Source organism: Megalobrama amblycephala, linkage group LG21 (assembly GCF_018812025.1).
Source record: "Megalobrama amblycephala isolate DHTTF-2021 linkage group LG21, ASM1881202v1, whole genome shotgun sequence".
NCBI lineage: Eukaryota > Metazoa > Chordata > Actinopteri > Cypriniformes > Xenocyprididae > Megalobrama > Megalobrama amblycephala.
In genome coordinates, this window is record NC_063064.1 from 15936110 (window position 1) to 15963319 (window position 27210).

Sequence of the window (27210 nt, forward strand, 5' to 3'; positions counted from 1 at the left end):
TTGTAGATTCCCTACATGTAAAGTAAAACATTTCAAAAGTTTTTTTTTTTTTTTTTATTTGTTGATTAGAGCGTACAGCTAATGAAAGTCCAAAATCCAGTATCTCAAAATATTAGAATATTTACATTTGAGTTTCATTAAATGACCATCCCTACAGTATAAATTCCGGGTATCTCTTGTTCTTTGAAACCACACTAATGGGGAAGACTGCTGACATGGCAATGGTCCAGGAGACAATCATTGACACCCTCCACAAAGAGAGTAAGTAACAGAAGGTAATTACTGAATGGGGTGGCTGTTTACAGAGTGATGTATCAAAGCATATTAAATTATATTAAATTAAAAAGTTGACTGTAAGGAAGAAATTGGGTAGGCAAAGGTGCACAAGCAACAGGGATGACCGCAAGCTTGAGAATACTGTCAAGTAAAGCCGATTCAAACACTTGGGAGAGCTTCACAATGAGTCAAATGAAGCCGGAGTCAGCGCATCAAGAGTCACCACACTCAGACATCTTCAGGAAAAGGACTACCAAGCCACTTCTGAAACAGAAACAATGTCAGAAGCATCTTACCTGGGCTAAGGAGAAAAAGAACTGGACAGTGAACAGTGGTCAAAAGTCCTCTTTTCAGATAAAAGTAAATTTTGCATTTCATGTTGAAATCATGGTCCCAGAGTCTGAAGGAAGACTGGAGAGGCACAGAATCCAAGCTGCTTGAAGTCTAGTGCGAAGTTTCTGAAGTTAGTAATGATTTGGGGGGCCGTGACATCTGCTGGTTTTGGTCCATTGTGTTTTATCAAGTGCAAAGTCAATGCAGCCATCTTCCAGGAGATTTTGGAGCACTTTATGCTTCCATCTGCTGACAAGCTTTATGGAGATGCTAATTTCCTTTTCCAGCAGGACTTTAGCACCTGCCCACATTGCAAAAACCACTTCCAAGTGGTTTGCTGACCATGATATTACTGTGCTTTATTGGCCAGCCAACATGCCTGACCTGAATCTATGGGATATTTTCAAGAGAAAGAAGAGAAACAGTCGATCCAACAATATACAGATGATCTGAAGGCTCAATAGTGCCTCAGCAGTGCCACAGGCTGATCACTTCCATGCCACACTTCACTGATGCTGTAATTTGCGCTAGGAGCAAGTCATTTGCTGTATTATGTGCTGCCGACCAAGTATTGAGTGTACAAATTAACATACTTTAAAGAACTTGAACTTTTCTGTTTTGCAAATCCATTTTTTGATTGATCTTAGGAAATATTCTAATATTTTGAGATACTGGATTTAGGACTTTCATGAGCTATACGCTCTAATCATCAAATTTTAATAAAAAAAAAACTTTTGAAATGTTTTACTTTACATGTAGAAAATCTAGAACATATGAAAGTTTCGTTTTTAAAAATAATTTACTATAAAAAAATGAACTTTTTGATGATATTCTAATTATATGACCAGCACCAGTACAGATATGATGTGAATCACTTTTACAAACATTATAGCAGCCAAAACGTCTCAGATTAACACTAAAATGGATTAGAAAGAGATCCATGTCCAATTATATATCAAACATTTTTAAAAAGAAAAAGCAAGATATTGACAAAAATTCACATTTTACACATTTTTTATTGAAACAATTAATTATAGACATGTTTAGCAAGCATTTTTATTTAAAAGGGAAAAAAGTGGCTGTTAAAATTGAAAAAAAAAAAAGAATTTTCACATTTTGCACCTTTTTATTGAAACAAATACACGTTTAGCAAGCAATTTTTTTTTTATTTAAAAATGTTTACTACAAGAACTACACGTGGAATTATATAATGTATATTTGAGTGGCAACTACTATTGCTGTAACTGTACAATATTGTACCAAAAAGAAAAAAAACCCACAAACAAAATAGGGGAAAAAAAGAAAAGAAAAAGAATGTACCTCTGTAATGTACACAATTGTATATACAAAGTACATCTGAACACAGGTTTCTCTGGTAACAGATATCTGAATGGACAACTATAAATATATCTGACAAGACGATTCATTTTACAGTCTTGCTTCAACTGGACAGGAATTACATTTTAACAATAGTTATGATTACAAAAAAAGAAAGAAAATCACCCTCACTTAATTTGTTCACAAACATACAATGCAGATTCAAGTGTATAATGATTGATTTCAATTTACTCAATGAAAGAAAACATGTCGTGTGTAAACAGAGGCCTCGGCCAACAGCATACTATTAACATTACACATTAAACACACACCATGAGTTACCTGCTGTCATTTGCATGTAAAAGTCCCGCCCACAAAAGAACTCCAATAAGACAGTTTCCAGTTGCCTTTATGAGGTATCAGGAACAACACACACAGAATACTTCCAATCATTAACACATGAACAAATGTAACCACCTGTGAAGACATTTTCAGAACACGACAACACGTTAGGGGAAAAAAAAAAACCTGACGTCACTTGGGGGGGAAAATGCCTCTATCATAAACATCTTGGTCTGTCCGTAGATATTTTCCAGCAGTCACGCTCAGTCATGCATGTGAGACTGTACAAGGCTTGCAATGCTTGGCTACTTTCGCCAACCACCACAACTCGTTTTCTCGAATAATAAGGCCTCGCTTAGGAAAATACAGACTTGTCCGATCCATTCTGTCAAAGGCAGACTGTGTGAGGGACATTTAGCTATTTGGACAGGCAGATTGTCAGACATTTAAGAGGCTTTTTGCACACTTTATCCTTTCTGAGTCTGAAAAACTGAGGAAAGCGAGCTACGTTTTTGCATGTGTCCCCCTTTAGTCTGTTTGAAGTCTTTCCCTTTTTGCATTGTAAAGCCATAAATCTCTAAAAAAAAAAACTGATGTTAGGCTGCTAAGATTCAGAATATACATACTGTACTTAAACACACATACTAATACATATATACCATGATACAGACCCAGAGGTGAGTAATAACCTATAGGGAAAATTAAATAAAATAATTTTTATTTTAACCGTTTTTGTTTTTTTATACACGGGCGATTAAGAAATTATGTGCTTGCATGACATTCCACATTTTTAGACACTTTTTTTTTTTCCAGTTTTAATCATGATTATTAAACTAATACAAAACAACACCCTCTTTTATGTGCCCACTGATAGATATAATAGTACAATAAAATGACATGTTAGACTGTTAATAATTTCAGAAGTGCTTTTGACCGGTATGAAAATGAATCCGTTTGTTAGGGGAGCCGTGTTCGCCATGCAAATATCTTGTGAATCCTCATGCAAAGATGTTCCTTCACCTTTATTTGTCATGTTTAGGTGCCCGTCGATGGCAGGATTCGCTAAAAAAGAAGCAGAAACTGCCAATGTGGATTATATGGTGATAAATGAACTGTAACTAGTTATTATTGTATAAACAGATGTGAAGAATCTGTAGAAAAAGACAAGTTATGTTGGAGGTGTCATGTGACAAGGAATTTTTGTTCTATTCACTGCGATGTTGTGACACGCTTCAAGGTGCACCAGCACCAAAGTGTCCTCGGAAAGCATATCCACTGCTTGTTTGTCCTCAAAGTCTGACCCCTTTCCCATAAAATCAGTCTATACAGGTGGGAAAAACTCCAAACCACTAATCTGGGATTAGAAAAGAGGGATTGCTGATGTCCATGTCTCAATCCAAACTAAAACAGTGCTGTAAAATCACTCTAATAATTCCACACACACACTCATGCTCACTCACGCAAGCATCCGATATCAGTTTGAGTCAGTTAAATTGTCCAAATAGATCCAAAAAAAAATCAGAGGGTGCTCTTGGAATTACTAAGAAGCAGATCACAGATCGAGGCTGTGAATCCTCAGACCGGGCAGGACTTGTCGGTGGGCGGCGGAGGGGGTGGTGGTGTTGGTGGTATGGTGGTGGTTGGGGATCCCATCGCTGGACTGCCCCCGGCCGAACTGCTTTTTGGGAACACAACAGGCTTGGGTTTGGTGGCTGGAGGTTTGTTATCTCTGAAGGTGGAGCCGGAAGCAGATAGACCTGTGGTAGACATTGAAGAAAGAGGGCTCTTGGGACTGACGCTCTTGCCGGGCCGGAAGGTGGAGGGCATGTCGCTGGCCGAACTGGCGCTGCGCTGCAGAGGATGCTGGGAGGAGTCGGCCTCACGGAGCAGGCGGGAATGAAGCGGGCTGGAGGGTTCAGAAGCCCCGCCGCTTTTTAGCTGCTCTAGAGTGTCAAGGACAACGTCGGGAGTGTGTTTGACGCTGCTCTGCCTCTCCAGCTCTCGCAGATCACTTAGAGCCGTGTTCATAGTGGCCTCGATGTCCTGGAAAAAAGAGAAAGAGAGAAGAGAAATATAATATTAAAAAAAAAAAAAAAGTTACCGACCAACTGGCTTTTTTAAAGGGTTAGTTCACCCAAAAATGAAATTCTGTCATTAATTACTCACCCTCATGTTGTTCCACAACCCTAAGACCTTTTTTCATCTTCGTAACACAAATTAAGATATTTTCATAAAATCTGATGGCTTCGAAGCTTTACGAATCTTTTGTTTCGAATCAGTGGTTTAGAGCTTGTATCAAACTGCCAAAGTCATGTGATTCAGTAAACAAGGCTTTGTTATGTGATAAGTGTTTGGAAATTTCAATGGTTCACCACTGGGGGGCGTGACTTTGGCAGTTTGATTTACACTCTGAACCACTGATTCGAAACAAAAGATTCAAAAAGCTTTGAAGCTTCATGAAGCAGTGTTTTGAAATCGCCCATCACTAGATATTGTTGAATAAAGTCATTATTTATTTTTTCTGGAGCACAAAAAAGATTCTTGTCGCTTCATAACATTAAGGTTGAACCACTGTACTCACATGAACTGTTTTAAATATGTCTTTAGTAGCTTTCTGGACATTGAAAGTGTAAATGATCTTGCTGGAAATGAAGGCCTCACTGAATCATCGGATTTTATGAAAAATATCTTAATTTGTGTTTTGAAGATGAATGAAGGTCTTACAGGTGTGAAATGACATGAGGGTGAATAATTAATGACAGAATTTTTATTTTTGGGTGAACTAACCCTTTAAGTCTATTTTCTGATTTTTGATGTTTTTATTTTAGTCCCTCTATGGTACAGTAGCCACAGTTTGATGGAGTTTAGTGCAATTTTCTAGTACTTCATTCCTTTTCAAAAAGACAACATCCGTAGCATTAGTTTTAGCTAAGGTCAGTCTGTTCTTCTATCTTTTGTACAGCCAGTACAAAAACAAAAGATAACTGGACCGCAGGAACTCCAACTCAATTACAACCACAGCCGGGATCGATCCTGGACCTCTATCCAGCCGTGAAATTACAGCTCAAAGAAAGATAAATAGGACGCTTTAATACACAGACACCCCTCTGGAGAGCTCAGCACTTTTATCAGAGAGGAAAATGGACTTTCAGTTTACCTACGTGTCATTTTTATTCAGTTTAAGTTTATGTGAAAACACAGGGTTTGAATGTTGCTGAATTTAAATAATACTTTTGAAAGAATCAATGCACTGAATTGCCCTGTTTCCATCTTGTATTAAGATGTGTTTTGGTCGATCGGATCACAAGTGGATGGGACTAAATACAGGTGTAAACAGGGTCTAAAACATTTTGTGCTTGTCCACTTTCAACCACTTCCAGAGGTAGTCAAAAACACATTTGACCAGATTGCTTTTGTTGTGTGGACGCTCATGTGGTCGAATGCGTTCCAACAGCCACGAAAGACAGTCTACTCTCCACCTACTGACTTTGCGTAAACATTATTGAATGCGCGCTAGCCAGGCAGGATTTAAACTTTGTTGGCTGGAGATCCAAGTTTGGTTTGAAGATGAAAAACGTACCAAGCAAAATGTTCTCTCACCATTCCTGATTTCTAACACGCACTCACAGCGTTTGGCATCATCTTGCGGCTATCAGAGCAGAAACGGAAGCTGATTTTTTCGTTATCTCTGCGCATGTTCATATGTAAATTGCTTGAGCTTATTTTGTCCATTAGGACAGAAGTGGTTGAAGTTAGTGGACAAAAGAGACTAAAAGAGATTAAAATGTCTCCCCCTCATCTTCATGTGATCTGATCAACCAAAATGCATCTTAATACCAGGTGTGTTCAATACCAGGTTCCAAGATTCTGGGCTTGTTGTACCTGTGAGCTGTGCTCCACCTGAGCGATGACCTCCGGGTCCAGTGGTCTGTGGTTGCTGAAACTCTTGGATCGTCCTGCAGGCGTGGACTTACGGAGCTGAGGACCTTCCACCTTAGTCTTCAGAGAGGAGTGTCGAGTGATGGAGTTCAGGACGCTGTGAGCGCTGACTGGTCGCTTGTCTGTCCCCTCCTTGGCCAGTCCACCTGCAGGCATGGAGGAGGTCTTTAAACCCCCTGCTGCTCCGGATGAGCCCTCACCAAGCCCCTCCACTGTCCGGATTGTTCTCCGGATGCTGGTTGCTGGTTTCCTCAACCTGAGATGGTTAAAGTGAAGGCAAAATGTCAATATTATAAAAAAAATTATTTAAATGAAAAGAGATTTAATTATTTGAGACTAAATAATAATAATATATATATAAAAAAAATATATAAAATCTATTTTATATTTTAGAATATATTTAATACGTAAAATATTAAAATATATGTAATGTATTTAACTGTAAATGTCTTAATAATCTGTCTATATACATTTACATTTCTGATTATTTTTATTCTCATTTTTATTTAATCTCAATAATTTAATTTTTGTCTCTGTAGTATTATAACTATTTTTTGTCAATATTATGAAAAATAAATGTAATTATTTGAGACATTTCACAATATTTTATATATATATATATATATTATCTATTTTATTTATATATATTTTTTTTAATTATTAAAATATTTCTAAATTTTAAATATGCTTTATTATATACATTTTATATTATGTAATTTTATATCTCTATCTGCTTTTATATTTAATTAATATTTTTAACTATTATATTATTTAACCAAATTCTTTCTTTCTTTCTATTTACACTATTTCTATCAACTTACTTGTTGAGGTTAGCTAGGTATATATCAGCCACATGACCTCCAATGGGTGAGCTGGCACTGGCTCTGGTAGATACTTTCTCTTCCACAGCATCATGGGATGCTTCTAGGTCAGCTTTGGGACTTCCTCTGCCTGCATATCCATCAGGCCTGTAACACAAAATCACAGACACCTCTAGAATTCACACACTATAGGTGGTATTACTATTAGTTAAGATCACAGGTGATTAACTACTACTAACTAACTCATTAGAAAAGCAGTTCTGACCAATATCATTAGTTAAAGTCAATAAACCGGACAGCTTACATGTCCTGCACTACTATGTACTGGTGCGGCACGAGTCCCTCTGTGCCGTTGTGGCGACCCTCCCACCAGTCATCAGATGCACGGTGGTACAGCAGCAAAGACGCCCCCTTCTTAAAGGAAAGCTCGCGGTTGGTGCGTCCAGAGTAGTCAAAACGTGCAATGGCCTCGATGGGGTCAGACTCTGAAACGTTCAAGGACCCTGACTTTACTATTCAGAGACATGAAAGACAAGAGAGAGAGAGAGAGAGAGAGAGAGAGAGGGGACAGGAAGGGGAGAGAGTGAGAGGGAAGAGAGAGCACAAAGGAAAAATGAAGGGTTATTGCGTGGGAAGCCAGGCAGGTTAGAGCACACTTATCAAAAAGGCTTTGGAGCTGCAGAACGGGGACACAGACACACAGGGGTGTGAAATAGAGCAGACTTTTGGTGCTGGCGGCAACAGTGGCTTTATGGAAGATTTGTGTTCATGTTAGTATAGTCTTCTAATTGGCGTCTAGGCTCACCATCATCGCTGTTGTGGATTTCAGAGGTGGTGTCAGGTGCAGGTTCATCCACTAGGGGGGGCTCAATGTGTGTACTATCACTGTAGAATTGACAGCAAGAAAGATGAATCAGTGGAAACCTCTATTACAGACTTCAGTGCATAAAATAATACAACACTAACTTTTTTACATTCAATAGACACTTGCATATACACTAATAAAATTAAAAGTCTGGGGACACCTGATTACATTTATCATTATCTTAAATATCTTTTTGATGCTTAAATGCTTGAATAATATATATATATATATATATATATATATATATATATATATATATATATATATATATATATATATATAGCAAATAAATAAAAGATATATATATATATATATATATATATATATATATATTTAGCAAATAAATAAAAGATAAATGTGAAAGAAAAACATTTTAACATTTAAACATTTTCTGCTCACCAAGGCTGCATTTATTTGATCAAAAGAGAAATTTCTTATGATTATCAATGTTGAAAAGTTGTGATGCTTAATATTTGTCTTTATCCCCCTTTATATATATATTGGTCATATATACATATATTGGTCATTATTTGCATGTGAAATGCAAATAATAAAATGCAACTAAACATATAACCATGCATATAAAAGATATGTATATAAGGTATATATATGTATGTATGTGTATATATATATATACATATATACTATCTTTTATATGCATGGTTATATGTTTAGTTGCATTTTATTATTTGCATTTCACATGCAAATAATGACCAAAAGCTAATGACCATATCAGAACCTCTTTTTGGGTCACAACCCACCAGTTATGTGAACATATTTTACTGCATAATTCCCATATATTGCACTATTTCATAGCTTTGACACCTTTACTATTATTCAAAAATGAAGAAAATAATCTACAATGAGTAGAGGTGTGTTCAAATGAAGCACAAAAAAATATTCCCAAAATAAATGTGGACATTTCTGGGAACCAGTTATGCCTTTAGGTCTCTCTACGTCTCTCTCTTCAGTCCTGAAACAGTGTGTTCATGCATCTTTGAAGCAAAACAGGAAGCAGAACACAGATAGGAGGATCAAAGCTGGACCTTCCTGTGGCCTCTTGACTCCAAACTGAACCTGCCCTCACTCAACTACTGTGGGGAATCTAATGCGAAAAGAAAACACTGTACTAATGCACAGGAAAACGGCTCGTTTCCAAGGTCATGCAGGCCTCAAAGCTGATAACAGCTCTGTTATGCCATTCACAGGCCAAGAAACCCTCTAATACCCTACTATTAATTTAGTATACAACCAAGCTGAACAACCTGATCTCCCATTGAGCACTCAAGCAAAAACACTGACTAATTTACTGTCATCACTGTACCAATAAAAGCTACTCTCTCGTATCATGCGCTGGAGGAAATTCAAGCTCTGTAGAGTGAAAGTGCAGTACTTCACCCAGCTGGAATATATCTCACTAAGACCATCTCGCTTTATTACATACAGTTGGCAAGCATGAAGTCTGGGCTAATGAAAAGCTTAGTTTCATTAGAAAGCAGCTTTAGACAGAAGTAACTTAAAGGTAATAACTGTATAATGTGCTAATCTCTGCCTGGCGTGTGCAGACATTGTCAGGCAGGTTTGGCAAAGCACACATCCATCAGTGTTTCAGTGAATCTTTAAAATGACAGATTGGTCTCACTGAGCAGTCAGTAGGCGAAGAGGATCCTGTGATCCTCCTGTCATTCCATCTGAGAGAGTGTGTGTAAGCTTTGATCTGGGCTCTTAAGGTAAAGTGATCCTTGTGGCTTCTTCACCCTTGAGCAGATGAGTTTGTGTTCAGGGAGGTCAGAAGCTGCACTGATTCTTAATGTGTTCCCCAGAGACACGGCATGTCTCATTCTGCTGTCAGCATCAGTCTTAGACAAAACTTTGACACTTATTTTACTTCTGCCTGTGTAAGGACAGTGATGATCCCACTGTACAAAAGTGAGTGAAAAGTGAATTTCTCAGTCAAAAAATAGTTAGTTAAGATAGTTAAGCACAATTCTACCTAAATTCTCATGACCAAAATGAATGCTAAATTCTTTTTATTTTATTTTTTTAAAACAAGAATGCAAGATATCAGGTTGTTTTACAAAGAAATTACGAACGCATGCAAAAACAAGAGAACCAACTAAATATTAACAAGTGATTATGTTATCGTCAATGCATGCTTTTTCTTGGACCTTTTTGTTTTTCGATGCATTTTTTGCACAATAAAATAAAACCTGTAGCTGTAGTTTACCCCTTCATATTTAAAATATTTAAAAAATATAAAATACTTTCCTCATATTTTGATGGTTTAATTGAACTTGTAGGGTCATTAAAAACAAATATTCATTCAACAAATTTTTAAGTAAATAAATATACGTGTCTGTGCCGAATGATGTCTGTTTCACAATACAGAAATAAGAATTTGGGAGGAAAATATTCTTAAAGGGATAGTTCACCCAAAAATCCCATGATTTACTCACCCTCAAGACTTCCTAGGTGTTCAATTCAATTCAATTCAATTCAATTCTTTATAATAAGCTTTATAATGAGAGTGAACAGTAACCTCAATTTTGAAGCCCAAAAAAGTGCATCCATCCATCATAAAAGTATCCATACGGCTCCAGGGGTTTAATAAAGGCCTTCTGAAGCAAAGTGATGCATTTTTGTAAGAAAAATATCCATATTTATACTTTATAAACTAGAATCACTAGAGTCGAGTTCTGGCGCAGGACTTAGGATATAGATCAACTCTATCCTCTGCGCTTCTATGTTCATCAATACGTCATGTGTCAGGTCAAATTTCATTCTTCCGCCAAAAATCAACTCACGTAAGGAAGCCAGTGATTCTAGCTTATGAAGGCCTTTATTAAAGGGATAATTCACCAAAAATGAAAATTATTCCATGATTTCCTCACCCTCAAGCCATCCTAGGTGTATATCCTCTTTCAGACAAACACAATTGGAGATGTATTTAAAAATATCCTTAGTCCTCCAAGGTTTATAATGCTTGTGAGTGGGGGGCCGCGTTTTGAAGCCAAAAATAATGCATCCATCAATTAAAAAAAGAAATCCATATGACTCTAGGGGGTTAATAAAGGCCTTCTGAAGCGAAGCGTTTTTGTAAGAAAAATATCCATATTTACAACTTTATAAATTCAAATAACTAGCTTCTGGCGGACGATGACCGGTGATTTGTTTTGCTCTTTATCCTCTGCGCCTCCGTGTTCGTCATTACGTTGTGCGTCAGGTCAAAGGATACTTTTCCGCCACAAATAGACTTGCACATTCTGCGTACGGTCATCCACCGGAAGATAGTTATTTGAATTTATAAAGTTTTAAATATGGATATTTTCTTACAAAAAATGCATTGCTTCACTTCAGACCTTTATTAACCTCCTGGAGTTGTATAGATTACTTTTTTTAATGGATGGATGCATTATTTTTGGCTTTATAACACAGCCTCCCAATCACAACCATTATAAACCTTGGAGGACTAAGGATATTTTTAAATATCTCCGATTGTGTTTGTCTGAAAGAAGATAGTCATATACACCTAGGATGGCTTGAGGGTGAGTAAATCATTTTTGGGTGAACTATCCCTTTAACCCCCTGGAGCCGTATGGATTACTTTTATGATGAATGGATGTGCTTTTTTGGCTTTAAAATCTTGGTTACTATTCACTCCCATTATAAAGCTTGGAAGAGTCAGAATGTTTTTAATATAACTCTGATTGTGTTTGGCTGAAAGAAGAAAGTCGTATACACCTAGAATGGCTTAAGGGGGAGTAAATTATGGGATAATTTTCATTCATAAGTTTATTTTAATTCCTATAATCCTAGCCTAAAATATGTAGTCTTTGATCGCTTAATGACGATTAATGACCGCTGCGATTAAATTTTACCTCAGACGAAATTCTGGCAGTGGATTGGCATACAGTCCTGGAGTGCGACTCCTACGACGAATGTCAAATTGTCTTCGTTTTTTCAAGACAAGCCGTGATCAAAATTAAAGCTAGAGATGTCTTTGTTAGCCACCATTTCAGTCCCGCGTGTAATGCAGCTCAGAGTCACCGAATGTGTGTGGGTTGATGATGTAAAACTCTGAAAAAGTTTTCATGCGCACATCTGTTTTTAACGTGTCTTGACTGTCGTACAGTTTGACATAAATGACAGCCGAGATCCCATAGTGTGACATGAGGATCATGAACGTACAGTCTGACAAGCAACAATTGTAAAGGAGTATTATAAATCGCACAGTGTGCACCCGGCTTAAGACTATACAGAGAATGAACACTATTTCATATCAGGGAAGGAACAGCGTTTGCAACGTGTTAACTACAGTATGTTGTTAACGTGTCTCGACTTCACGTGACTTAAAGCCTCCGGAAACTGAAACGAGACTCTGACTAAACCCTAAGCTAAAAACACATCATCTCACCAGCTCAAAGTCTTAATTACACCGCCCATGCAATCCAAACAATCCCCTGCATGAAAACCACATGAAATGAGCCACGTCTTTATGCCTGCATCTCACAAACAAACCTGATCTGGACATGTTGCTTTCTTTTCACAGTGACACAGCAGTCTGAAGTCATTTCCTCTTTGACATCCAAAACAGTTATTAAAAAGCTATAGGAGGCATTTCATTAGCACTTGGCCTTGAGAAGGGAGGATAACCTCATTTTTAATTTAAAAACAGACTTTTCATGATGATGTGTTATAGGTCTGGCTGCCTTCCACAGTTCTGGTTGCCTTCATTGTGACATCTTTTGGGAGTCTGGGTCGTGTTCTGACATACCCTGGGGGTCAGAAATCTATGTGTCTTCAACCATTAAACTGACGGTTTAAATGAGCATAATATATGTAGGATGTAAACTTTAAAAAGCGACTGGCTCCCTGTTGGGCTCTGTTGGTCTTTATAATGTCTCTTTATCTTTATAATGCTCAATCCATCATTTCTGACCGGTTCTGCATTAAATCAAGCTCGTCTGATCAACTCATTTCTGGTTTTGCGGTTCGGCTGAGCAGCTGCTCCAATAAAACGCGGGGCCAAAATTCACTGCCAACGAATTATGCCAAGATTATGTGCTTCATTTTCATCCTTTTTGTAACTGAATTTACTCTCACTGATTTTAGACTCACCAGTATTCCTCAGTGGCTCCTCCATGGTCATAGATGGGCCCCTCTAGTTCACGGGGCCCTGGAAAGATGCTCTCATGATGGATAATAATGGTTTTGATGAGCTCATTCACATGTGCCTGGCAGGAGACTTGGTCGTGGCCCTCAGGCACAGACATGAGTGTGGGGCCAAAGCAGATAGCCAGGTTGTAGGGGTCCATCATGTTGTCATCACTGTACTGGGACAGACTAGTTAAAAGAGAGAGAAAATTAAAAAAGAATTAACCAAAATATGATTAAAAAGTTATTAGGATTAATTTATTTTACTTATATTTACTTGAATTTTAAGTTAATATTTTAATAATTCATTTGCATGTTTATGTTGGTTAATGGTCACAAAAATAAAAAAAATCATGCCCAAACAATATAGGGGTGTAACGATATCCTCATGTCATGAATCGATACATATCACGATACTGAACTCATGATACAATATTATTTCGATACTCCAAAACATATGGTAAAAGGTCAACAAAAAAATTTATTTTTGATTAAAATGCTAAATTTGGTATTACCAAAGACTATAGAACGACACAAGATGCATCACTCGTATTGTTTTGAATGGGAGAAAGTACAATGCACAATATGGCGGAATATGTCCCGCTTTCTAAATAAGAGCCAATCGCTGATTGTTAAAGTCATCGTGTGACTGCCGAGGCTGTTAGAAACTCCGGTTCCTATAGAAACAGTCAGACGCATGCCTCCGAATTGAGACACAAGAGACGCGCTTTTAGGACTGCACATGAAAAATACAGTTTTTTTTGTCATGATTTTAGCATATAGAAACAAAATTTATGAGACAGTTGTCAGATTTCATTGGTAATTTCAAATGACATTTAATCGAAAGCTTAGTAAACAGCTTTGGAGAATTTGATGTTTCCCCATTCAAAGAGATAGGAGCTGCACCTGCATGCCCGAGAGGCCTTTCAAAGATGGCCGCTGAGTGAAATGACTTGTCTTAAATGGACTTGGGGGTGGAAATTAATAGGCTTGGACTTGGTGCTGGTGGTAACCCAATGCACAGGACAATGGTGACACCAGAATAAAAATATTCATGATTCTAACGCTGAAATATAGATTTATTTTAGATGAATATGTTTGCACTTTGTCACTGACTAGATATATTTAAAATAATGTAGGCCAGTTTTTACTGGTAACATAAGACATTTGGCACTTTCAGGACCCAAAAATATTCCCCCATTGCATTATTAAAGATTATATTCAAAACTATATATAGTAATTTAATGTAGTACTGACACTAAAACTCTGTAAACTTGCCATGTCAAGTTTCAAAGTAATTTTTAGACTTTAAAAAGACAATCTTGAGACCCCAAAATTTCATTAGATAAGGGATACTGCACAAAAATGTTAAGATAGTACTTGAATTGTTCCAAAGGTAAGACAATTTCATAATAATTAAGCCCTAAAAAAATTAAAAAGGATACATTAAATGCATGTCTTTAATCATATTTTGAATAATTAATCCCTAAAGAAAAAAAAAGAAACAAAGAAACAAAATATTTATACTATCCAGAAACATGTTAAACTGATCCCTGATCATATGACCATTCTCATGGAGAGACCAGCTCCTGCTGGACTAATGTGAAAAACAGCCTTGAGTTCCAGACTGAGACTCTATCTACACTTCCTTACGACAGCTCATTTATCATGAGCCTAAGCCAACTTCCTCCCATTTATGTGTGTCTGTTAGACTGTTCTGAATTGTAACACCCTTTTAATTATTCCCCTTCTTACTGCATAGGATGCCCACTTCATTTAATTACTGAAAACTCAGATGTGTCCACAAAGTGGGGAAAGGTATCCTTATTTGTATGTGTGTTTGAGACAAGGGGGGTTGGGATAAAAGCAGTAGGGTCACAAACGTCCACATGGAGAGGCTCCAAGCCAAATTTATGAGCACTGTCCTTTCCAGACATTTACAACTGCACAAGCATCTCCAATTACCCATCTCTCTTTCTTTATTTCTGTCTGCGTTGTCCTGCAAACGTCTATACCATCCAAGTGAGGTCTCTTGATATGTATTTGTGAGTGTATACCATGCATACCTTTGGATGATGCACATAATTTGGCTGTAATGCAGGCCAGAGCGCATTAGAGAGAGCAGCAGTTCTTTAGAGACCTATTCTGGCACCTATACTGACTTTTATGATGGAGGAAAGATCTATCGGCCATAGCGCAAACAGAGAAGCCATTCACTGAGAGCTACAGACATCCAGCATGGGAGCACTAATGGGGGCTTGATGGCGACACCATACCTCAACTCACACTTGCTTCCCCCTTCTGGCTGTAATACAGGGGCTGGAAAGATTTCAGATGCTTTAGGAAAACCAGACATGCCTGCGTGCATAACAGCGGTCTGGAGTAGAAGCTAAGATCATGTTGTGGTCTGGAGGGTCTTTCAAAAGGACCACAGGGTGGAAAAAAGTGGAGGAATGAGGCAGAGATATGGAGGGATGGGTTCCAAGAGGCTTGAGTGCTGTAGCCCTCAGCTGAAGTTGGGTATGGGCCAGTTTTCTCTTTTTGGGAAGAAAATATTTAAATTTGTAGTAAAAAGGTCTAGTAAAATAGTATGTTTTGATTGTATATAAGCTCTCTGTAGATTGAAGTGAAGTTAGCTGTAATAAATCACTGGAAATGGCACTGGTTTAAAGGAAACACTCACCCAAATAATTCTGTCATCATTTACTCACCCTCATGTCGTTCCAAACCACTAACTTTCTTTTTATTCTTTTATTCATTGAAAATCTCATATCTTTAGGGATGCAAAAAAAAAAAAAAAAAAAATGGTATGGCCCCCCAGAAAGAAACTGCAGTTGATTTTAGCATGAGGATATAGTGATTTTTTTTAACAGATTTAAATTCTCTCTACTTCAGTTGTCTCAGACCACATTCACACTGTTGTTTTTATGGAACCCATTCAAAATGACTATGCAATTACTCGACTGGATTGAGATCTGGGGAATATGGAGACCACACCTCAAACTCGTTGTTGTGCTCCTCAAACCATTCCTGAACCATTTTTGCTTTGTGGCAGGGCACATTATCCTGCTGAAAGAGGCCACAGCCACCAGGGAATTCCGTTTCTATAAAAGGGTGTACATGGACATGGTAGGTGGTACGTGTCAAAATAACATCCACATGGATGGCAGGACCCAAGGTTTCCCAGCAGAACATTGCTCAAAGCATCACACTACCTCCGCTGGCTTGCCTTCTTCCCATAGCGCATCCTGGTGCCATGTGTTCCCTAGATAAGCGACGCACACGCAACCGGCCATCCACATGATGTAAAAGAAAATGTGATTCATCAGACCAGACCACCTTCTTTCATTGCTCCGTGGTCCAGTTCTGATGCTCACGTGCCCACTGTTGGCACTTTCGGCGGTGGACAGGGGTCAGCATGGGCACTCGCTCGAATCCTTACGCTTGCCCGGCTTCTAACACATCAACTTTGAGGACAAAATGTTCACTTGCTGCAAATATATCCCACCCATTAACAGGTGCCGTGATGAAGAGATAATCAGTGTTATTCATTTCATCTGTGAGTGGTCATAATGTTATGCCTGATCAGTGTATACTTTCATTACATTACATGGAAAAGAGCAACTGGGACATTCTGCAAAACATCTACTTTTGTTTTCCTGGCTGTAAGAAAGTCATACGAGGTTGGAAAAACAATAAGGGGGAGTAAATGATTGTTACAGCCCTTGTCTTGAGTTGAAATCACAGACAACCAAAAGAACAGAATGGCTTTAGGGGAAAAATATTTCCCTTTGATCTGTGAAACTCACTGGTTGAGGAAAGCGAACAGGTATCTCATGATAACCAGGTGTTGCTGGGTAGTGACAGCAGGACTTTGTGGATGTGGACAGCTCTGTCCTGGAGGTTCTCCATGGCTGGAAAAAACAACATGAACAAGAAATGAGTTCATTTAGGACAAAAGCTCCTCCATTGTCTAATCTGGTAAGCCTGGTCTGCGGTATACGCACGTGTACTGTGGGTGTAGGAAATAAAGCGGACACTCACAGACACAGGACATTAGGTCATGGAAGACTTCCTTAGGAAAGAGGGCGTGCTCCAGGCCTCTGAAATAGAGCTTTAACACTCCAGCGATGGAGTCCATATCGTGATCATTCTGATCCCCAGCTAGCGGGTCCTCACCTGAGACAAAATGATGGAGAAGACAGTGACCCATTAATAATGCAAGCTTGATTTAATACAACAGAAAACTCAGCAAGTGATAGTTCAGATAGACTCACCTCTTTCAAAGGCGTTCTTAATGTCATTGACTTCCACCTGGGAGCCAGACACCCTGAATATCCCCTCGTGATGGAGACCTGTGCATGAGACGCAGACATGACGTTATAGACACAGAATAGACAGGAAGTCCTGTGTTGGTTTACTCAATCTGAAGTGTTTGTACTTCATAGTAGATACTGATATAATCTTAACTTTGAAGCTGGCTACAGCGCAATGACTGGATTAAAAAAACAATAAACAACATCATGACAAAAGTAGCCTGATTCACAAATGAGCCAGTTTTTTAATGAATCACTTAAAAAGACCATAAAAAGAAGTTATTTTTTACATGATGAATTACTGCTGAATCAGTCAGCGTGGTTACTGAAGTATCTGACTAATTTTTGTATATGACAACTTGTAGTTAAATATTACCACACCATTTTACCAATGAGTATCATGAGACAATGGCAAAATACCATGAGATTTTAATAGTCGTTCAAAGATTTTTAAAAAGAAATACCATTTTATAAAATCAGACGTACTTTCTAACCAGTGAAATATTTTGAGCAGAGCACAACCAGAAAAATGTATATTCACTAGAGACTTTTCCATGGATTCATTAATTTCAATTACTTTTCCAGGTCTGCAAATCAGTTTTAAAATTCTCTGATATTTCCATGACATTGGGAACCCTGGTAATAAATGGTATAAGAATAAAATTGTTTTTAAATATGTTATAAAAATAGCATTATTTTGTTTCGTTTTAATTGGGATCAAATAAGTATGAATCCTCTGATGCAAAAAAAAAAAAAAAAAAAAAGAGGAAACAATGGATATTGCTACAGGAATGGTAGAGGTATATACTGTAGATAGAAATATAAATGAAGCGGAACAGAACACTTTGTTCATTTTGTCAGGTAAAGTCCAGTGAGCGACACTCAACAATAGTGCTTTTGGCAAGAAAAGGAGAGAGAGAGAGCTCACCGTGTCGACTGATGAAGCGAATACAACTCTCCACCATCAGGGGAATGATTTGGCTGGGCTCCTAAGAGAAGGAAAGAAGGAAAAAAATAGAAAGCAAAATATGAAGGAGAAAATATGCAAGTCTGTTCAGATGGTTCAGGGGTGTTTCTCTGGACATTTTGCAGCACAGGAAACCTTTCTGAACAAGGGTCTCTGTTTCTCAGCACAGGACTCAAATAATAATAATAATATTTGCAAAGGGAGGCAAGCATCAGACAGAATTTAGAAGGGATGAAAAAGCAGCACACTTTGAGCCATGGGGGAATGGGGCAATGGTTGCTAGGAGACAGCTTCTCGGCACAGCTTCCTTTTGTTTATTTGGGTGAACAGGAAACGGCTAAGCGAAGCGGAATCTGGGCCACGTCTGGCCTGAACTTTACTCCTCGGAGATCACGCTCACATACATGAATATAAAGCACTGCGAGGCTTTTTTTGTATGAATTTTAACCAATAAATCTTATGTTTCTCAAATCATTTGACTTCTAGTCACAGAATATTGCTCTTGTATCATTATCCCTCACTAGAGGGCGACATGGACATTAGTGTGGTCAAATGAGGGGATGCAGTGGGTTCTTTTGTTCGTTCACCCATACTGTAAGATGGTAAACCCCTGTAGGGTTTAGGTGGTAGGACGTGTACGCTAAATTTATCACACTGGCGCGGCTTACAACTTTATCCCACTGCCACGTGAACAATGATTGTGGGGTGGCACTGCTTTATTACTGTTATATGACTTATCTTAAAGAACACAAGTACACATATCACATGGAAGTGTATACATAATTATACAGATAGTCATGTCTTAGTATTAGTTAGGAGGGTTGGGATTGTTTGACTGTGATTCATTCATCAGTCACGATTCAGTTCCAAAACGAATCTCAAACAGCACACCATTATATGGTATATATCTTACTGTTTTCCTTGCATTGCACACCACTGTAATGTTTTGTTTCGTATATATCCATTTCAATAACAAGAATTATTTTTATTAATAATTACAAAAAAAATAACTGATTATGAATTTTTGTGGATCAATCCAGAATCATTTGAATCACAATTCATCAGTTAATCAATTCTACCAGCGAGTGTTGATAAATACCTGTTTCCGCACAGTGGAGTTCCTCCGTCCGCTGATGGAGAGAGAAAGAGAAGCTCTGTCATTACGATGGATCATTTCCCCTCAAACTGCTCTACTTTTTCCCAACATTCAATTCACAACCTGCCTGTGGCCATTAGACCAGTAGAAATTACCCTCTTGAGAAGGATCCTATTTTAATACACTGGATTTAAACACACACATACACACAAAGCAGGCTTTGTTGTGAAAGTGCTTGTTTTGTGTCTCTTCTGTGAACTCTTGTTTAAAGGTCCTTTCCCATTTCCGTACTCCATTATAACTGGAGAGTAAATCACCTACCCCCGGACTCAATGAATAAATCAGCAGATGTGAATAAAAGATGAATATGTCTAGACAAGATATTCATCTATAATTGGCCTTGAAACATCTGTATTTGTGCTAAATTAATTCTTGTGCGTAAATGGTTTGCGTCTTGTTTGGGTTTCCCACAGCACTCACCTGGCAAGGCAGTAGTCGGTCTTCTGACCTGAAAGTAGTACGAGAAGAAAAAAAAAGAAAAAGAGAGAGGAAAACTGTTAAAAGGAGGCTGGATGTGTGAGGAAGAGGCCACAGCTGGACGTGGTTTCCTTTGGGAACAAAACACATGTCCCGTTTCTAGCCTGTGCTGTCACAGAGGACACTTCCTGTGGGACGTGACCCTATACCCACATATTCCCCTCCAAACACATTCAGCAACATCGCAGCATGCTATTTTCCCCATCACATGTAGTTCGACTCAGCAAATGACAAACGTGCAACAGACTTCAATGAGCTAATCATCTAAACCACTTTGTTTCCCTCAATCTGTGCTGGAACATTCTGTCAGTTCACTCAGTAACAGCTGGGGCTGCACACATTGTACCCGCACCATTTCACACCGAAGGCCGGATTTACTAAGGCATTTTGACACTGAAATCTATTTTCAGTGGACAAAATGAGCAAGTCAGCATGTGAATAACTAATGGAGTTTCTAATTTGTTCAACAAATTCAATTAATGATTACTTGAAATCTCCAAGTGGAGAAAGATCCAGGTGCTCTGAAGTAATGATTAATATAGTTTATTTAATTATGCATGCTCTTTTCAACAAATGTTACATTTAGATAAAATGTGTATCTCATCTTTAAAAACACAAATAATAAACACAAATAATTTAATAACATTGTTTAATGTTATCTTTAGCAAATCTCAAAATGAATATGCATTTTTTTCATATTGGACATTATAATGTTGAGCATCGAATCAGCATATTAGGATCATCTATGAAGGATAATGTGACACTGAAAATTGGAGTAATGGCTGCTAAAAATTCATAGAAAATAGAGAACAGTTCTTTTATATTGTAATAATATTATTTTACGATATAATGATTTTACTCTGTTTTTGATCAAATAAATGCAGCTTTGCTGAGCAACATCAAAAAACATTAAAAAAATCTTACTGACCCCAAAATTTTGAATGGTTGTGTTATTATCAGCATTGGCCAAAATGTTAATATCAGCATCGAAATTATTAGAACTGTGAAAGTTCCAAATGGGGGGAGAAAGTTAATATGTACAAAATTATTACTTCAGATCAAAATTATTAAATCATCTTTCTAACTGTACTAGTCTCAGCTAGCGCTGATTATTCCTTGATAGAGTAATCAACACCATTACTCTCTCCATCAACCCCATCACTCTCTCCATCATGCATAATTATCTCTTCGTTATCATCTGTGCCATCAGTCTGATCCTCTCAGTTTCATTTCCTGTTCACTGGCTGTCCTAACTGACTGGCTGACAATTCTGTTCAGTCTGGACTCGGAATGAACGTGGGAGGTACATCAGAATGAAAAACACTCCAGGAAATCCCCGCTGTGCTCTTCTCTCTTTTATAAAGATTCATTTTCTCTGTCTTGTAGCGTGGTACATGACCACTGACCTCCACCGTCCAGGCCTGCCAATAAGCGAGTGGATAAGATCACGCTATGGCTCAGAGGACAGCAGTACAGGGCGGCACTGTGCTGTTAAAGCTTCAGACTCTGGTGAGACTGATGACACCTGTACCATCCTCAAGTTTAAACACACATGGTTAACTCAGTACCCTCTCTGCCTGACACTGCAACATCCCACACATGTATATTACCCTATCCTACCCATAAAATAAACACACTTACATTTTTAGAATAAATAATGAAATAACAATTTACTGATTTATATATAATTTTACACACATTTACTTAGCTATCTGAGGACTCTAGATGAGGACGCACCAGACTAATGACAAACTATTGGCAATTATACAACATTTAGTTCCGGTACTCGAATTTGATTAGTCGAGAATTGTCACAACAGTGCTACAGTATTGAGCCAAGAGCACATCATTTACTCAGATGATTAATTAAAACAATTACTCATTCAGGAACGAAACGCATGACTGTCTTTATGAGTGAGTCAGTTGAATCATTCACTCAATTGATTTATTCCAAAACAATGATTTATTCTGATATGAAACAAGTGACTAAGTATGTTTACATGCACTAATTTCCATCCAATCCATGAATCCAATCCAATTTCAGATTCTGAAAGTTCTGTTTATATGAACCCTAAACTTTTCATTATGATTCACATATGATTCACACAGTGTACAGTTGCAGCATTTAGAACCACCGTGATAATATATCACAGAAACTATCGTGAGTATAATTGTCGTTTTTGCCTTGACGTTTCTAAGAAGATAACTGACATATGACATGTCAGAAGAGGTTTTTTTAACAAAAAAAAAAAGGAAAAAAAAAAAAAAAAAAGAATGTATAGTGCCCTCTACTAATATTGGTAACCCTTGGTAAATATGAGCAAAGGCGGCTGTGAAAATCAATCTGCATTGTTTATCCTTTTGATCTTTCATTCAAAAAATTCACAAAATTCTAACCTTTCATTTAAGTAAAACAATTGAAAATGGGGGGAAAAGCTCATTATGAAATAAATGTTTTTCTCTAGTTTGCATTGGCCACAATTATTGGCACCCAATTATTGCAACGTGCTTTTCTCAAGAGAACAGCTCTGAGTCTTCACCTACAGTATATTGAGTTTGGAGAACACCTGACAAGAGATCAGAGACCATTCCTTCATGCAGAATCTCTCAGATCCTTCAGATTCCCAGCTCCATGTTTGAAACTTCATTTTGTGCTCAGTGACACATTTTTGTGTTGATTTTGATGTTTGTTTTGGATCACTGTCCTGATGGAAGATCCAACCACGGCCCATTATTGGATTTTTAGCAGAAGCGGTCAGCTTTTGATTTTCTATCTGTCGGTATTTAATAGAATCCATGATACCATGTATCTGAACAAGATGTCCAGGACCTCCTGCAGAAAAATAGGCCCACAACATTAAAGATCCAGCAGTATATTTAACCGTGGGCATGGGGTAATTTTTATCCATGTGTGCACCAAACCCATCTGGTGGGTTTGCTGCCAAAAAGCTCTTTTTTTTTGTTTCATCTGACCATAGAAGCCGGTCCCGTTTGAAGTTCCAGTCTTGTCTTTTGCTGCACATCAGAACTAAATTCTTTGGTTTTACTCATTATGATGAATGATTAAGGGAATTTAGCCTTTGTGTTTCATCATGTTTATACGCTTGTGGAACAAGGAGTCATGGCTGGACAATTTCATGTTCATGATCACCCTGGTGTGCTAAAAAAATGTAAATATGAATGGGAATATACTCATAAAAAATTATAGGGGTGCCAATAATTGTGGCCAACGTGTTTTGGAGAAAAACATTTATTTCATAATGTGATTTTCCCCCCACTTTCAATTAGTTTTACTTCAATGAAGGGTTAGAATTTTAATGAAAGATCCAAAGGATTAACAATACAGATTAATTTTCACAGCCACCTTTGCTTATATTTACCAAGGGTGCCAATATTTGTGGAGAGCACTGTAGACATATGCCCAAGGTAAATAGGAAAATAGTTGGATTCAGGCATTTAAATGTTTGTTTTTTTATTATTATTTCAGGTCTACACCATCCCATTCAATCCAATCAAAAATTCAAGCTCAATCGGATCGATTGAGGTGTTTACATGAAATCTTTTCAGACTGATTGAGCCGTCAACCTGATTAAAAAAAAGATTATTTGGTTGCATGTAAACATAGCTACTGCCTTTATGAATAAGTCACACTGAATCATTTTCTCAACCAATTCATTCAAAACATCGATTCATTAAGGAACAAAACAACACTATTATGTGTTGCTTTGAGAAGCACAATGGGTGATTGTGCTTCGACTTTGTTTTGAACTATTTTCACTGGTGGAGCAAAAAGCAACTGATACTGTGTCTAAAATGTAAGCTACTCAATATTAATGTTTTGCTTATTGAACTGCTGTATTACACCCACAATATTTTATGACATTAGTTTTTCCAATTGAGATGATCCCAAACACACAAGCACACATCACTCGAGAAAGATTACTCACTTTCTCCCAGAGTCTTTTGGATCAGTTCATGTTTAGCCTGTAGTTTGGTGATGAGGTTCCTGCCCTCCAGAAACTCCTTCAGTTTCTGAAACATTAAATATAAAACATTTAAACTCGAGCACAACTGCAAGATCATTTCAACACTTATGAACAAATGCTGTTGAGAAATTTCATTAGGATAGCTATTAAGTGAGTGAAACAATCAATCATCCTTCTTTTTCTCGACTTTCTGGCAAACGATCCTTCCTCCACCCCTTTCAATTTGCTGTGTAGTGTTGAGACTATACATCTTGTTGGCGTAAACATTCATTTCATATCCACTGGAGCACAGGGAGACACTGGATCTATGTGCTCTAATAGCTTATGGCTTTTTAGGGGCGAGAACCCTGACCTGATGGAAACCTGACAGCCGAGAGACAGATAGAGGGTTCAGGAGACTGATGGAGAGAAATTTGAACTGCGGAGGGAATGAGGGAGCTGGGCAGACAGATGCTTACAATTTCATCCATCATATTTCACAGCTATACCAGTCATGCAGACACAGGAAGGATAGCCAAGACATAGAGACATGCACTAGTGCTTTTGGCAGAGAAAGAGACAAACTGAATGTACATAGGGAGTTAAAGAGAAAGAGGAGAGAGGGAGACGTAAGGGAGGAAAACATCAGGGTATGACCTGATAAAGCCTACCAAACTTCTGCTTGCAAATCTTGTGCCTCCATTGATCATATTGATAATATTCATTGATAATCATAAAAACAATATCTGCCAGTTTTATATATATATAGAAACTATCATACGAAAAACACTATTAAAGAAAACAAGAATTTATTTAATTTTAAATATTAAAATCTTCACATTCATGTTGACAGCGTGTTACCCCAGGGCATTGCTATGCGACTGCAACAGCATTCTGGGTATTTTGTAAGATCTGTCTGGAGAACAAATTCCTCTGTAATGTTATTTGTTGAGAATTAAAACGCAACAGTTTCAGTGGACTACAAACAAGGATAGATCAATGAAGAGCAGTCAACTGCAGCAGTCTCCTCTAATTGCCGACTTTTCAATCAAAGGGCTTCTTAAAAGACTCTGATAGAGAAGAAAGGACACTAAGCTATATCTCATATCTTCCTTTCCCATTTCTCTTGTTTCTCTATGTCCTTCAATGCCCCCAGCTACAGATTTCCCACCGTTGAATCCACCATACCATTTCTTCAACCATGTGACCTCATACTAAACTGGTTTCTCTCTCATTTACCGTGAAGTAGAACTGCTCTGTCTCCTGCTGGTTGGCTCGTCTCTTGGCTAGGCTGGGTTTGCTCATGAAAGATTCAGACACAGTGGACTTGACAGACTCCATTGAGTTACTGTGGTGGAAACAGTCAGTCACATCAAAGTCCTCAATGGTCACCATGTCCTGGATGGTCTGCAGAGTGGCCTCCATCGTTTTCTTCACCTATTACAAACAGAGTATGTGAGTGAAACAGCAATTTCTCCTGCTGTAATCACTCGATCAAGAATTTTTTTGTCTTGTTTTCCATTAAAAATATCTAAACAAGAATTATTTACTTGAGGAGCAAAATTGTATAAAATATTAAGACATTTTACCCACTGGCAAATTGGTTTTTATATTATTTATGAGCATAAACCTCACTACATTTTGGTAGATAAATATTTTAAAACAAGAAAAAGGAAGTTTGAAATAGTGTAATAAGACTAATAAACTTAAATACAATCTGAAGTAAATTTGTTGTAAGGCTGTTTAAATATTTTTACTGGAAAACAATTCCAAATACTGATTAAGTAAATGATTTTTTCCCATGTGAGATAAACTAACATCCTGTGTTTGATTTCTTAAATAAAATAAAAAAGACGTGGAGAAAGTTACATGCTTTATCGAAACACTAACATGAACCCATTAACAACGTTACGCTACCTCCGCAGTCCAACCAAGCCCATTTAAAACACATTAAAGTGACTTATGTGGAGGTCCAGACAGAATCAGACTTCCTTCATATTTTCAGTTGATGGATTTCAACATAAATGTTTAATGGTAGTGTTAAACAGAGCTACATTCCTATTGGTAGCTTAACATTTTATCAAATTAGCCAAAATACTCAAGTGGCAGGGATCAATTGAATTATATGAATGTAGCGCCAAGGTCATGGGTTTGGTTTAGGTAAAAGTGTCTGCCAAATGTATAAATGTAAATATTTTAATTGTATAGAAATCTGTTAAATAAAGTGTAAAGATGTGTAGAAGTGAAAGCACAACATTACAAATGTTTTGATTCAATCCAATGCTTTGATTTGAAACAATACACATCCACCGAAAAAGGAAACTGATGTGAAAAAAATCTTTGAAGTTTGACAGATGAGATATATAAACATAAAGAATGAATATGTACACAATGATTGCATAAATCTCAAAGTAAATCTGCATACGTTATGTATGTAGGCATGTGTTTAAGTGCCTATATTTTAGTGACAGTATGTATATGCATATGTTTCTGGTATTTATTTGGCCATGTGTTAATCACCTCTTCATTCTCTATCTTCAGTGTGGACAGGCGGGACTGTAGTTGCTGGCATCTCTGGATCAGCTCTACCTGTACAGGCTGCTGGGCACACATATGTCCCACCTGACGGAGAAAGAGAGAAGAAAGAGCTTGAGAACAACAGAATGAAGCTGAACTGAGGCAAAACCATCCCTAGCAGTGATCATAAAGCTAATGTCCTCATGTGCTCTGAAGAACGGAGTGACCCGAGTAAGTGTCTATCTGCCTCTCTTGCTCGCTCTCTTTTGCCCCTAACAGCTGGGGAACATCTTGCTCACTGTGGTCCACCCTCTCCCTAAGGGCTGAGCACACAACAGGGCACATGTGCATTGGGGAAAACCAGCTGCTCTGTTCATCACACACATACAAACATCCAGGACCCTGATGTAAGGTTGGCTATAAACAAAGACAGCATCTTAAAGCTCAACACAGCAGAAAACCCTGTTGATTGATTTAATAGGGAAAATCTCGTCCAATTAAAAACGCTAACATTTAGGAGAGTTGTAGTGTGTCATTTTTCAATGTTAAGATTGATATTCACAGTTTAATATTCACATTGTCTTTGTGATGCTATCAAAACATCAGTTTGACAGTCCAACGCCCAACACCGGGTCAGCCAATTGCATACTAAATAGATGCAATAAACAGAATTAATAATACTTTTTAGGGCATTTAATACAGTTTATTAGCCTTACTGTTGCCTTTTTATGGGTGCTGTAAATGGTGTTAAATATTTGGTGACAAG

At 37.7% G+C, this 27210-nt stretch overlaps 1 protein-coding gene across 1 annotated transcript in view; it reads right to left on the minus strand.

Moving 5' to 3' along the window:
- Positions 1-1754: 1754 nt before the first annotated feature.
- The window catches only part of srgap2 (SLIT-ROBO Rho GTPase activating protein 2), a 103610-nt gene continuing 78154 nt past the window's right edge, over positions 1755-27210 (minus strand). The window contains 16 exon segments of the mRNA XM_048172727.1: positions 1755-4311; positions 6151-6463; positions 7029-7175; positions 7333-7513; positions 7834-7913; positions 13012-13236; positions 16857-16896; positions 16899-16961; positions 17092-17226; positions 17325-17402; positions 18292-18352; positions 19430-19460; positions 19907-19934; positions 23910-23994; positions 25167-25364; positions 26448-26549. Coding sequence (XP_048028684.1) covers positions 3844-4311; positions 6151-6463; positions 7029-7175; positions 7333-7513; positions 7834-7913; positions 13012-13236; positions 16857-16896; positions 16899-16961; positions 17092-17226; positions 17325-17402; positions 18292-18352; positions 19430-19460; positions 19907-19934; positions 23910-23994; positions 25167-25364; positions 26448-26549 — 2235 coding nt within the window. The 3' untranslated portion in view covers positions 1755-3843.